General features: G+C 38.3%; 1 protein-coding gene across 2 annotated transcripts in view; it reads right to left on the reverse strand.

The window, feature by feature from the left end:
• LOC126248963 (leucine-rich repeat-containing protein 40-like) overlaps positions 1-12951 on the reverse strand; it is a 238926-nt gene that overhangs the window by 127619 nt on the left and 98356 nt on the right. For both annotated transcript variants that reach the window (XM_049950513.1, XM_049950512.1), the window contains one exon: positions 1412-1615. In XM_049950513.1, coding sequence (XP_049806470.1) covers positions 1412-1615 — 204 coding nt within the window. The remainder of the gene's footprint in view (positions 1-1411; positions 1616-12951) is intronic.

The following is a 12951-nucleotide window of genomic DNA, read 5'->3' on the forward strand; positions in this document are numbered from 1 at the left end:
AACAGAAAATGTAACGGTAAAAGTAGGTAGATAACAGCTCACACAGAGGTGCATAAGCCAATACATCGTACCTTAAAAAGTAATCTCTGCCATAAACTTCACAGTGATTCACAGTTTACAGAATGAGATTTAAAAAAGAATAAGGTGGCACTCCAAGAACAAGGGGAACCACTAATCTGTTATGCTGAAACATGAGGGACTCCAAGCTGCATGCTTTCAAAAACTTTTTTTCACATATGGAAACACTGCATACAGGAAACAAGTTATTTTAAATGCAAAATCCTCAATGTGAGAATATGACACACTAAACTTACTACTTAGCTATGTATAATACAGTACAAGTAAATGGGCATCAGGTCTCAATTCACATGTTATTTCTGAAACAGCTATTTGCAAGATAAGATGCTATAAACTGTGTAGTCTTCTAGATTTAGTGTCATATAGCATTAAAACGACACTGGGTAACACCAATTCCAAGATTAAATTGGGATTAGCACGTATAAAGAATTAAATCTAACAGTCTCAAAGCCGTATGAGCAAGTGCTCAACAAATCAGATAAGTGAAATCTAGAGTGGTTTTTATGCGAGTTATCTTCAATCAAGCGCCAAGAAAACCAATTGCCACAAATGTCACATCAGTCTGGAACATGAGTCAGTTAAGGTCTGGACATTGCATATGAACTATCACAACACAAACCATTAAATGCATATCAGTCAGAATGACTAGATGACAATTTATCTGTTTTGCTCAACACTTCCATCTCTTGGTTTCACCTTATTAGGAGCTATATATGACATGACATTTTTACTAGTAAAACTTAATCTCACTATAATAGAATGGGTTAATGATATTTTGTTGTAACAATATAGCAACACGTAAACTGCCAACATTTGATGGGAAAAGACTAGAATCCCTCAAGTTATTTGCTTTATACAAGGCAGAAAGTACCCATGACACGTTACACTCTCAGTGTCTCATCAGCATCTCATCAGCATCTCATCACGGGCAGTAAAATCAATCACAATAGTCACATACAACATGCAGATAATTAAAAAAATGAAGAGAACTTTGGAACTTGTTACATGAACCTGTTGTAAATTTCATAAAAATGTATGCAGTTGTGTAAGAAGTGTGTGTGATGTCAAGAAGGATACCTCATACAATAAGTACAATTCAAGATTTAAGAGTGTATTCACTGTCAGGTGCAGATTGTAACAGATACTCAGAAAAATAAACAACACTATATATCCACTACTTACAAATAACAAATTAAAAAAGGAAGTAAACACAGATTATTGATCATTAGTATTTTCAATACGAGGATTGAACTATCATTTAAAACTGTAAAATGAAGCTGCAGAGATTTTGCAGAACTTCAAGTAGTAATAAGGATCAATCATATAAGCTTACCAAAGTTTGAAGCATATTTAAGCATGCAATATCAAATGGAATGCTCTCAAATTCATTAAATCCTAATTTTAAAACCAGCAAACTCTTCAAATTTGACATCTCTTCAGGTACGGTCTTCAGCTTATTGTTGTCAAGATATAGTTCCATCAAATTACGCAGCATGCCCATTTCCTTGGGGAGTGACTGCAGACTGTTGTACGAAAGCTGCAATTAAAAATGATGTTATGCCTTTGTTCATGTCAAGTTGTCCATAACATGAGGACTGATGGCAACTGTGTCCATTACAAAAAAAGTAATGCACATTCGAAAAGGTGAACAATGAGACTTAAATGGAATACAAAGCCAATTTTCAGTAAACAAAACCCATTAAATGATAAAACATAAAAGAGGAATCATCTTGAATCTTGCATAAAGGACTCAACTACATCTATTGTTGAACAGTAGTGATTGTTTTTATGAAGTAAAATACTGTTTCAGTTAACTAGTGTTTTAATTAGAAGGAAATGACCCAATATATATTAATGTGCAAACAAAATATCTCACCACAAAGGAGTCATCAGAAAAGTGCAAAATTCAGCCAACATACGATTACTGTGCAGATTAACAGTGTATGTTGCAGACCAACAAGAGGTGGTCACCAACTGTCGCTCACAAATTTAGTAAAAATTTTGCACAAAAATTCAGTGTCATCATCAAAATAAAGTGTACAAATATTTTGGCCTTTGGCTCTACAGTCTGTAATTTTGGAGGAAATCAACATATCAGTGTTGGCCAAGTCCTACTGACTAACCACATGGTGAGCCAGTCTTGTGGGCTCTGCTGTTATTATTATTATTATTATATTTATTATTTCTTTACTTTCTCAGACGTTAAGTCTGGTTAAAAATGGAAAGTGACGCGGACCTTGATCAAGCGTCACTTCCTTTTAACTGTACGGTATATGTTATATTGCATTTAGGAACTTTCGGGTAATTGAACATGTATCAATAATTACAGATTTCTGTAGTTGTATATATAAGTTTGGATGTAACTGTTTTGCATTGATGTACTGGTGGATATTGTGTGGTATGACTCCTGTAGTTGATAGTATAATTGGTATAATGTCAACTTTATCCTGATGCCACATGTCCTTGACTTCCTCAGCCAGTTGGATGTATTTTTCAATTTTTTCTCCTGTTTTCTTTTGTATATTTGTTGTATTGGGTATGGATATTTCGATTAATTGTGTTAATTTCTTCTTTTTATTGGTGAGTATGATGTCAGGTTTGTTATGTGGTGTTGTTTTATCTGTTATAATGGTTCTGTTCCAGTGTAATTTGAATTCATCATTCTCCAGTACATTTTGTGGTGCATACTTGTATGTGGGAACTTGTTGTTTTAAAAGTTTATGTTGTAAGGCAAGCTGTTGATGTATTATTTTTGCTACATTGTCATGTCTTCTGGGGTATTCTGTATTTGCTAGTATTGTACATCCGCTTGTGATGTGATCTACTGTTTCTATTTGTTGTTTGCAAAGTCTGCATTTATCTGTTGTGGTATTGGGATCTTTAATAATATGCTTACTGTAATATCTGGTGTCTATTGTTTGATCCTGTATTGCAATCATGAATCCTTCCGTCTCACTGTATATATTGCCTTTTCTTAGCCATGTGTTGGATGCGTCTTGATCGATGTGTGGCTGTGTTAGATGATACGGGTGCTTGCCATGTAGTGCCTTCCCCTTCCAATTTACTTTCTTCGTATTTGTTGATGTTATGTGATCTAAAGGGTTGTAGAAGTGGTTATGAAATTGCAGTGGTGTAGCCGATGTATTTATATGAGTGATTGCTTTGTGTATTTTGCTAGTTTCTGCTCGTTCTATAAAGAATTTTCTTAAATTGTCTACCTGTCCATAATGTAGGTTTTTTATGTCGATAAATCCCTTCCTCCTTCCTTTCTGCTTAAAGTGAATCTTTCTGTTGCTGAATGTATGTGATGTATTCTATATTTGTGGTATTGTGATCGTGTAAGTGTATTGAGTGATTCTAGGTCTGTGTTACTCCATTTCACTACTCCAAATGAGTAGGTCAATATTGGTATAGCATAAGTATTTATAGCTTTTGTCTTGTTTCTTGCTGTCAATTCTGTTTTCAGTATTTTTGTTAGTCTTTGTCTATATTTTTCTTTTAGTTCTTCTTTAATATTTGTATTATCTATTCCTATCTTTTGTCTGTATCCTAGGTATTTATAGGCATCTGTTTTTTCCATCGCTTCTATGGAGTCACTGTGGTTATTCAATATGTAATCTTCTTGTTTAGTGTGTTTTCCCTTGACTATGCTATTTTTCTTACATTTGTCTGTCCCAAAAGCCATATTTATATCATTGCTGAATACTTCTGTTATCTTTAGTAATTGGTTGAGTTGTTGATTGGTTGCTGCCAGTAGTTTTAGATCATCCATGTATAGCAAATGTGTGATTTTGTGTGGGTATGTTCCAGTAATATTATATCCATAATTTGTATTATTTAGCATGTTGGATAGTGGGTTCAGAGCAAGACAGAACCAGAAAGGACTTAATGAGTCTCCTTGGTATATTCCACGCTTAACCTGTATTGGCTGTGATGTGATATTATCTGAATTTGTTTGGATATTAAGTGTGGTTTTACAGTTTTTCATTACTATGTTTAGAAACTGTATCAATTTAGGATCTACTTTGTATATTTCCAATATCTGTAGTAACCATGAGTGGGGTACACTATCAAAAGCTTTTTGGTAATAAATGTATGCGTAGTGTAGCGACCTTTGTTTAGTTTTAGCTTGATATGTCACCTCTGCATCTATTATCAGTTACTCTTTACATCCTCGTGCTCCTTTGCAGCAGCCTTTTTGTTCTTCATTTATAATTTTGTTCTGTGTTGTATGTGTCATTAATTTCTGTGTAATGACTGAAGTTAATATTTTGTAGATTGTTGGTAGGCATGTTACGGGGCGATATTTAGCTGGGTTTGCTGTGACTGCTTGATCTTTAGGTTTCAGATAAGTTATTCCATGTGTAAGTGTATCAGGGAATATGTATGGGTCTGCAATGTAACTGTTAAATAATTTAGTTAGATGTGAATGTGTTGAGGTGAACTTCTTTAGCCAGAAATTTGTTATTTTATCACTTCCAGGGGCTTTCCAATTGTGTGTAGAATTAATTGCTCGGGTGACTTCATGTTGCAAAATTATCACTTCAGGCATTTGTGGTATCATCTTGTATGTGTCTGTTTCTGCTCGTATCCACCATGCATGTCTGTTATGTTGTACCGGGTTTGACCATATGTTGCTCCAGAAGTGTTCCATGTCTGTTATGTTTGGTGGATTGTCTATTTTTATGTGTGTGTTATGTATTGTTTGGTAAAATTTCTTTTGGTTTGTGTTGAACGTTTGGTTTTGTTTCCTTCTATTTTCATTTTTTTTGTATCTTCTAAGTCGTTTGGCCAATGCTTGTAATTTCTGCTTCTTTCCATCTAATTGCTCTATTGCTTCTTGTTGTGAGATTTTACCTAACCTTTTTCGTTTTTTGTCTGATATTTCATTTCTTATAAATTGTGTTAGCTGTCCGATGTCTTTTCTCAGTTTTTCTATTCTGATCTGTAGCCTGTGTTGCCATGCTGGTTTTGTGGGTTTCTTCTGTGTGTTGGTTGGTTCTGATCTCTGCCTAGTGTGTATATTTAGTGTAGTGAGTGCTCCTACATAAACCAGTAGTTTTAACTCTTCCATAGTTGTGTATTCATTTATTTTGTTGTGTATGATTGTGTTGATAGTTTTTATTGTTGTTTCGACTTGTGGGCTATTTGGTGGTCTATGCAAGAATGGTCTAATGTCTGTATTTGTGTCTTTGTATTCTATATATGTCAGCTGAAATTTTTCTTCCATATCTAACATGTGTGTCATTTCGTGTTCTATTTGTGGTTGTTCCGGTGGCTGTCTTCAGATTTCGTTTTCCTCTGATTGTTTAATTGATGCGTGTTGTTCTTTGTTTGTTTGCTCTGGGATGTTTGAGTCCATTACTGTATTTTCTTCTTCTTCTAATTGCACATTATTTTGTTCCAGTATTTGTTGTACTTCTTGTTTGACGTTTTCTAATTCTGACTGGGGTATCCTGTTATTTTTTATTATTACACGGACCTGATCAGCTAGTCACTGTTCTGTTAAAAATTTTAATTCTGGGTATCTGGTAATAAATGTTGTGTATACTTGTGATCTGTATCCAGTTGTGTTGGTTCCTAGGTTTGTTGCTTGGTAATAACAGAACATGAGGTGTCGATTAACTTCATCTGACCATCTCATCCTCTGTCTTTGTTTTCCTTCTAGGGTGGTTGCAGGAAGCATATCCTGCAAAACACCTCTATTTGGATTTAAATCATTTTCCAGTTGGCTAGCAGTGTCATTACCATTGTGGGCGGTCATAGGGTTCAAGCGTCGTCCCCGACCATGACGGCGCTTGTCCGAGGCTTCTTTAGTTCTGTCCTGAACCAAGTAATCACACTAAAAGGGGGGTTAGCCCTATTAGTGGTTCGTTCTTTTCGTCGCCTTTTACGACTGGCAGAACATACCGGAGGCCTATTCTTTTCCCGGGCCTCCACGGGGATTATTATTATTATTATTATTATTATTATTATTACTACTATTATTACTATTTTAATGTGGGTTCAAGTCTAGTGGTTGATTTTGACAAAAAAATTACATAAAATATACTTTTTGAAGAATTTAGAATTTCACATTTCTAAATAGTTTTATTCATTTTATATGGCAGAAATTATAAATATCGATGATCTCCATGTTTTCATTTCATTAGAAGTTAGATTAAAAGAATTTCAAAATTACAGATAACAATAAACCTGAATTTGTGTATTATAATAAAACTGAACTGCATTATTTTGGAGCAAGGGAGACCACTCATAGAATAGCAGAAGCACTAAGTTGGCAACAGGCATAGACTCTAGCTCAACAAATAACGTATTATAAAACCTAGCAAGTTTTCTTTTTTCTGTCTGTCAACAACTCAATGCCTCTGCTATTTGGTGAGTGTTCTTTACCCCCAAATATTTACATTCTACCACAATTTTCCTTAATATACTTGAACTACATTATTCCTTAACATTAATTTAATTTCAGCATATACATTCTGATTTATCAAGTGTTTGGATGGATCTGCAGAATTTGTATCAGTCTTTGACCAGAAGTATCAATGACTGATTCAAATTCTACAAATTCAACCACCGGATCACTCATTTCACATTTCATTTCATGTTTGGATGGAATGTCTTAAAATGTCATTATAGACATTATGAATTAGACATCACAGGAAACTTCTATGTTGATTTTCTCTGAAGTTACAGCCACAAGCTGAAACAGGTGGCTACTGTTCCCACCTCCTCCCCTTCTTCTTCTTCTTCTTCTTCTTCTTCTTCTTCTTCTTCCTCCTACTCCTCCTCCTCCAATGACAAATATCTGCCTGAAATTTCATCCAAATTTGAGACCCATAATGTGTTTGCCTTTGTAAGACAACTATCATCATGCCCCTTCAATCAATTTTCTTTGTATCAAGACTCGAGTCCAAAGAACTGTCTGCAGAGTTCCAGAAATATTCCTCAGTTCCAACACATGACACCACCCATATTGGGTAAAACCTCTTACTGTAAGAAGTACTGCCACATACGGCTTGTTAAGGTTGTTAATGCTGAACCCCATTTTCTGCACCCTGACCTGTGATTTGGACATGCTCCACCAACCTATTTCACTTATATTAACTGTTGATTATCACCACTTAGCCCATCACTAACAAGACTTATCCCATATGCAACTCAAAATCTGACAGACAACAGGCAAGTCTATGTTGTGAAGAGCATTTGCACAGGCCAAGTAATACATAAAAAGGCATTGTCTTACTGGAATGCACAAGGAGAAATGTGGTGAAGCATGGGCAGAAATCTGCCCCTTGCATATTCTCAGATATTCAAATTCTTCTGCAGCACATTATTCGTAATAGTCTAGCCAACAACAAAACTTAAAAAAACAGCACCTCATACCTGATTATCAGATTAGTATGGCATACCAAAACTTATGCAGGAGCAGACTGCTCAATAACTGTCTCAGAAATAATTGCTATTTCAACCCAAGGTAAGAGAAATCAGTTCCACAGTGCAAATGCCATGGAACTATCTACATTAATGTTGCAAGTGCACTTAAGAATCAGTGTTTGAGGAACGTGTTCCAGCATGGAAAAAGAGCCATTATGCTAAGGGGACAGCCCATGCTGTCTTCAATGGTCACAATTTTTATGAACTGCAGGTATCCTTAACAGAAACTGCTACTAATGGGCAGTTGTGGAGACCAAACACATGTCATTCTTTCAGGATACAGTGGTACTATAGTACAATGAGGAAACTGGTTTTATGTGGTCAGCTAAAACGTCCTCACCAGTGCAGACCTATTCACCAAAGAATAGCACTTACAGTCAACATCCTCAGTTACTTACAACATGAAAAGAATAGATTGCTACTCACCACATACAGAAGGCATTGAGATGCAGTGAGGCACAGTGACAATGAATACTAGAAATGTTAAAATTTCAAACTACGTCCCTCGTAAGTACAAAATACACACACATTCACACAAGCACAACTCACGTCCAGTATTGTCTCTGGTCACATCTCTGGCCACTAAGTCCCAACTCTTGGCAGCAAGCAGCAAGTTGGGCCTTCACGCCTGGGGATGGCAGTGGCCGTGTGTGTGTGTGTGTGTGTGTGTGTGTGTGTGTGTGTGTTACTTATGATGAAGGACACTGTGTGAAAACTGGACATTTCTAGCATTCTTTTCATTGTGCCTGTCTGCGCCTCAGTGCCTCCTCTATGTGGTGATTAGCAATCCATCCTTTCCATACTGTCCTCAATTATCTGTTAGATATATTCCAATCTCTGTCTTCCAGTTACAGTTTCTACTCTCTACAGCTCCCTCCAGTATTAAGGAAGGTATTCCTTGTCTTAACAGATGTCCTATCATCCTGCCCCTTCCTTTCGTCAACATTTTCCACATACTCCTTTCTTCAGCAATTCTGTGGAGAACCTACTCATTTTTTATTAGACCTCTTAACTTTCACCACAGTCATACAGCATCACATCTCAAAAACTTCAGTCCCCTTCTTTTCCTGGTTTTCCGCAGTCCGCCTGGGCAAGGCTCTGAATGTCCAATCTTAGAAATTTCTTTTATGTCTTCTTGCTTCATCTACCATGTGTTATTTTACTTCCAAGTAGCTGAATTCCTTCAGCTTTTGGCCTTAGTAGCCTCCTATTTCGATGTTAATTTTACTGTCAATCTTGTTATGATGCTATTCAGTAACTGTTCTGTTCTGAAGAGCCAAATATTGCATCCTCACTGTAAAGGATAAATGGGTGCAGGGTAGCCAAAAGGCCTGTCACTTTAGGAATTTAGACAGGCAAGCAAAAGGGTTGTTGACACAAGTACACTTTAATTCACAAGGTGTGGTCTCTCAGACTGCATGAAAATTTTCAAACTCGCTCGAGGTAAATTCTGGCAGAATGCTTATACACTTTTCAGACTGTCCTTAAATTGCCAATGCTATAATTTTTTGCCATTGGCTGCATTATTGTATTCTTTGTTTGTTGTTGACATATGTTACTGACATCCGTTGAGTCCCCTAGAATATATCTCATGATCTACATATTTGTTTTCTGCAGTATAGTACTGCATACTTTATTTCTGTATCTATTGGGTGCAGTTTTTAAACACTAGAGTTTAGTTTTATGTGCATATTTACTTGTTACAAATACTATAATTTTTCAGAATTTAAAATTCGGTTCTCTAACAATTACTTCACATATACTATTTAAAAAAACACAAAAGCATGTGATGTTCTGTGATAAAAAGTTAAATACTGCAGGCATTATTTAGTGCATCAAAATCAACAAGGAGTATTTAAAATATACTTAAATAACTGTACAATTAATTGATATGTAATTTAAATAAAAAATTTCAAATGAATTGTGCTTTAAATCTCACATTAAACCTAGGGGAGCTAGATACCCCACCCCATAGTACAGGTTACAAAAAAGTCACCTCATGAGTTAATGGTTAAATGAATATATTTTACTCAACTTGTGAATGAAGAAGTGCTACACTGTTAACTTGTGGCAGATGCAGCAAGCTATAAGCAGAGACCTGACATGAGCATGTGTCTATGTACACTGAATGTTTGCTATTAACAAGTCTGTGTAACGTTCAACACCAACTAGCGACGCGGAAGTGATCTTGACTAGACGTAATCTTGAATTAGAAGACTGATACTCAGATTCTCATCATTTATAACACCATCCTGGATGTCTTCGTTGGTCAGCGGCCCGGAGAATCTTCATTGGTGGCAATGTTCAAAGCATTGTTCCCAGTGCCCACAGGAATCTTGGAGGTACTTGTTCCGGCAGTATCAATATGATACAATACTACAAATCTCATTTCTGCTACTCCTCAATCACTTTTATCTTTCTTCAGTTCTCTCTCAATTCACACTATCTGCCCCGCAGACTGGTCATTCCATTCAACATGTCCTATAATACTTCCTTACTTTCGCTTAGAATTGCAATGGCATCAGTGTATCTTATCACTGATATCCTTTCACACTGAATTTTAATCTCACTATTGAACCTCTCTTTCATTTCCACCATTGCTTCTTTGATGTTTGAATTGAACAAGAGAGGAGAAAGATTGCATCCCTTTCTCACAGGGCTTTTTAAGCTGAGCACTTAGCTCTTGGGCTTCCATTCTTAGTGTTCCTACTTAGTTCTTGTACATACTGTAAATTACGAGGGCAGTTCAATAAGTAATGCAACACATTTTTTTCTGAAACAGGGGTTGTTTTATTCAGCATTGAAATACACCAGCTTATTCCCCAATCTTTTAGCTACACAACACTATTTTTCAACGTAATCTCCATTGAATGCTACGGCCTTACGCCACCTTGAAATGAGGGCCTGTATGCCTGCACGGTACCATTCCACTGGTCGATGTCGGAGCCAACGTCGTACTGCATCAATAACTTCTTCATCATCCGCGTAGTGCCTCCCACGGATTGCGTCCTTCATTGGGCCAAACATATGGAAATCCGACGGTGCGAGATCGGGGCTGTAGGGTGCATGAGGAAGAACAGTCCACTGAAGTTTTGTGAGCTCCTCTCGGGTGCAAAGACTTGTGTGAGGTCTTGTGTTGTCATGAAGAAGGAGAAGTTCGTTCAGATTTTTGTGCCTACGAACACGCTGAAGTCGTTTCTTCAATTTCTGAAGAGTAGCACAATACACTTCAGAGTTGATCGTTTGACCATAGGGAAGGACATCAAACAGAATAACCCCTTCAGCGTCCCAGAAGACTGTAACCATGACTTTACCAGCTGAGGGTATGGCTTTAAACTTTTTCTTGGTAGGGGAGTGGGTGTGGCGCCACTCCATTGATTGCCGTTTTGTTTCAGGTTTGAAGTGATGAACCCATGTTTCATCGCCTGTAACAATCTTTGACAAGAAATTGTCACCCTCAGCCACATGACGAGCAAGCAATTCCGCACAGATGGTTCTCCTTTGCTCTTTATGGTGTTCGGTTAGACAACGAGGGACCCAGCGGGAACAAACCTTTGAATATCCCAACTGGCGAACAATTGTGACAGCACTACCAACAGAGATGTCAAGTTGAGCACTGAGTTGTTTGATGGTGATCCGTCGATCATCTCGAACGAGTGTGTTCGCACGCTCCGCCATTGCAGGAGTCACAGCTGTGCACGGCCGGCCCGCACGCGGGTGATCAGACAGTCTTGCTTGACCTTGCGGCGATGATAACACACGCTTTGCCCAATGACTCACCGTGCTTTTGTCCACTGCCAGATCACCGTAGACATTCTGCAAGCGCCTATGAATATCTGAGATGCCGTGGTTTTCCGCCAAAAGAAACTCGATCACTGCCCGTTGTTTGCAACGCACATCCGTTACAGACGCCATTTTAACAGCTCCGTACAGCGCTGCCACCTGTCGGAAGTCAATGAAACTATACGAGACGAAGCGGGAATGTTTGAAAATATTCCACAAGAAATTTCCGGTTTTTTCAACCAAAATTGGCCGAGAAAAAAAAAAAGTGTTGCATTACTTATTGAACTGCCCTCGTATAAGTTTTCCCCTCTAGTTTACACTATTTTCTGAAAATTTTAAATATCTTGTAACATTTTACATTGTTCAACACTTTTTCTAGGTTCAAAAGAGTCTCCTGATTTTTCATCAGACTCGCTTCCATTATCTAGCACAACTTCAGAACTGCCCCTCTCAAGTCTATCTTTTCCAAGCCCAACTGATACTGACCCAACAGATCCTCAATCTTATTTTCCAGTCTTCTGTGTGTTATTCTTGTCAGCAACATAGTTGCAGATGCTGGTAGGTTGATCATGTGAGTTTATGCATTTATACACTACTGCTATCTTCGGGATTACGTAGATGATATTTTTCTGAAAGCTTGATTGTACGTCTCCAGGCTCACAGTTTACACACTCCAACTATCATTCAGTCATCATAGTAGGATAATTATGGTGGTGGTAATGATATTATAAAGGATAAATTTTATGTCCTTGCATGGTAGCAAGGACACTGCAAGTGAACACCAGTTCCCAGTGACAATAGTACATAATATGGTACGGCAATACTGACAGCTCTTCTGAATCTGGTTGACACCTGGCACAGTACTGTGACATGGGTGCAGCTGGCTCACGGTGATGCTCGGGAGGGCACAGCATGCAAACAGCACTGGGGCAAGAAGGGCGCGACTGTCAGCATTGGTAGCTCAATGATCGCGATGTTGCTGTAGGCAATGGCGGCATTTAGCGAGAGGGTGAGCCACCCAGTGAATCTGGCAGCACCAGTAGCCTGACGAGCTGGCAGTGGCAGCGGCAGCCATCAGTGTCAGCTGGGACGTGATGGTCTACCAGTGGGACAGTCCATGATGCGAGGATACTGACTGAGTGCATGGTTGAAGAACCGGTGATGATGTCGGTAGGCATTAGGAACCAAAGGGAGTGACAGCCTCAACCAATGGTGGCCCCCGAGGACATAGCAAAACAGGCAGTCCAGGGTATGATGAGGCTCTGACTGGTGGGCTGCATGTGGCCGGCATAACTGCCTGGCTTGTAGCCATATCAGAAGACGTTAGGAGGGACACCTGCAGAATTTTAACAAGAGCCCCACTGAGCACGTTCAACATCAGCTCAGCAGAAAGGAAGGCTCTGCAAGAATTGATTGCAGACAAAGAACTAGCCATTTTACCTGCCGACAAAGGGAACGCCACCGTCCTCCTCTCACGAGTTGAATATAACAGCAAGATGGAGGCACTGCTAGAACGATCCTGCCTATCACAAACTAAGAGAGGATCTGACTGGCAAAATCCAGAGAAAAAAATTAGATCTTCTCAAGAAGAGTTCTATTCCTTCTAAAGTGACCAAAAGCCTATGCCAACAGGCTGCAGTTCCCGAAGACTGT

The sequence above is a fragment of the Schistocerca nitens genome, chromosome 3 (assembly GCF_023898315.1).
Source record: "Schistocerca nitens isolate TAMUIC-IGC-003100 chromosome 3, iqSchNite1.1, whole genome shotgun sequence".
NCBI lineage: Eukaryota > Metazoa > Arthropoda > Insecta > Orthoptera > Acrididae > Schistocerca > Schistocerca nitens.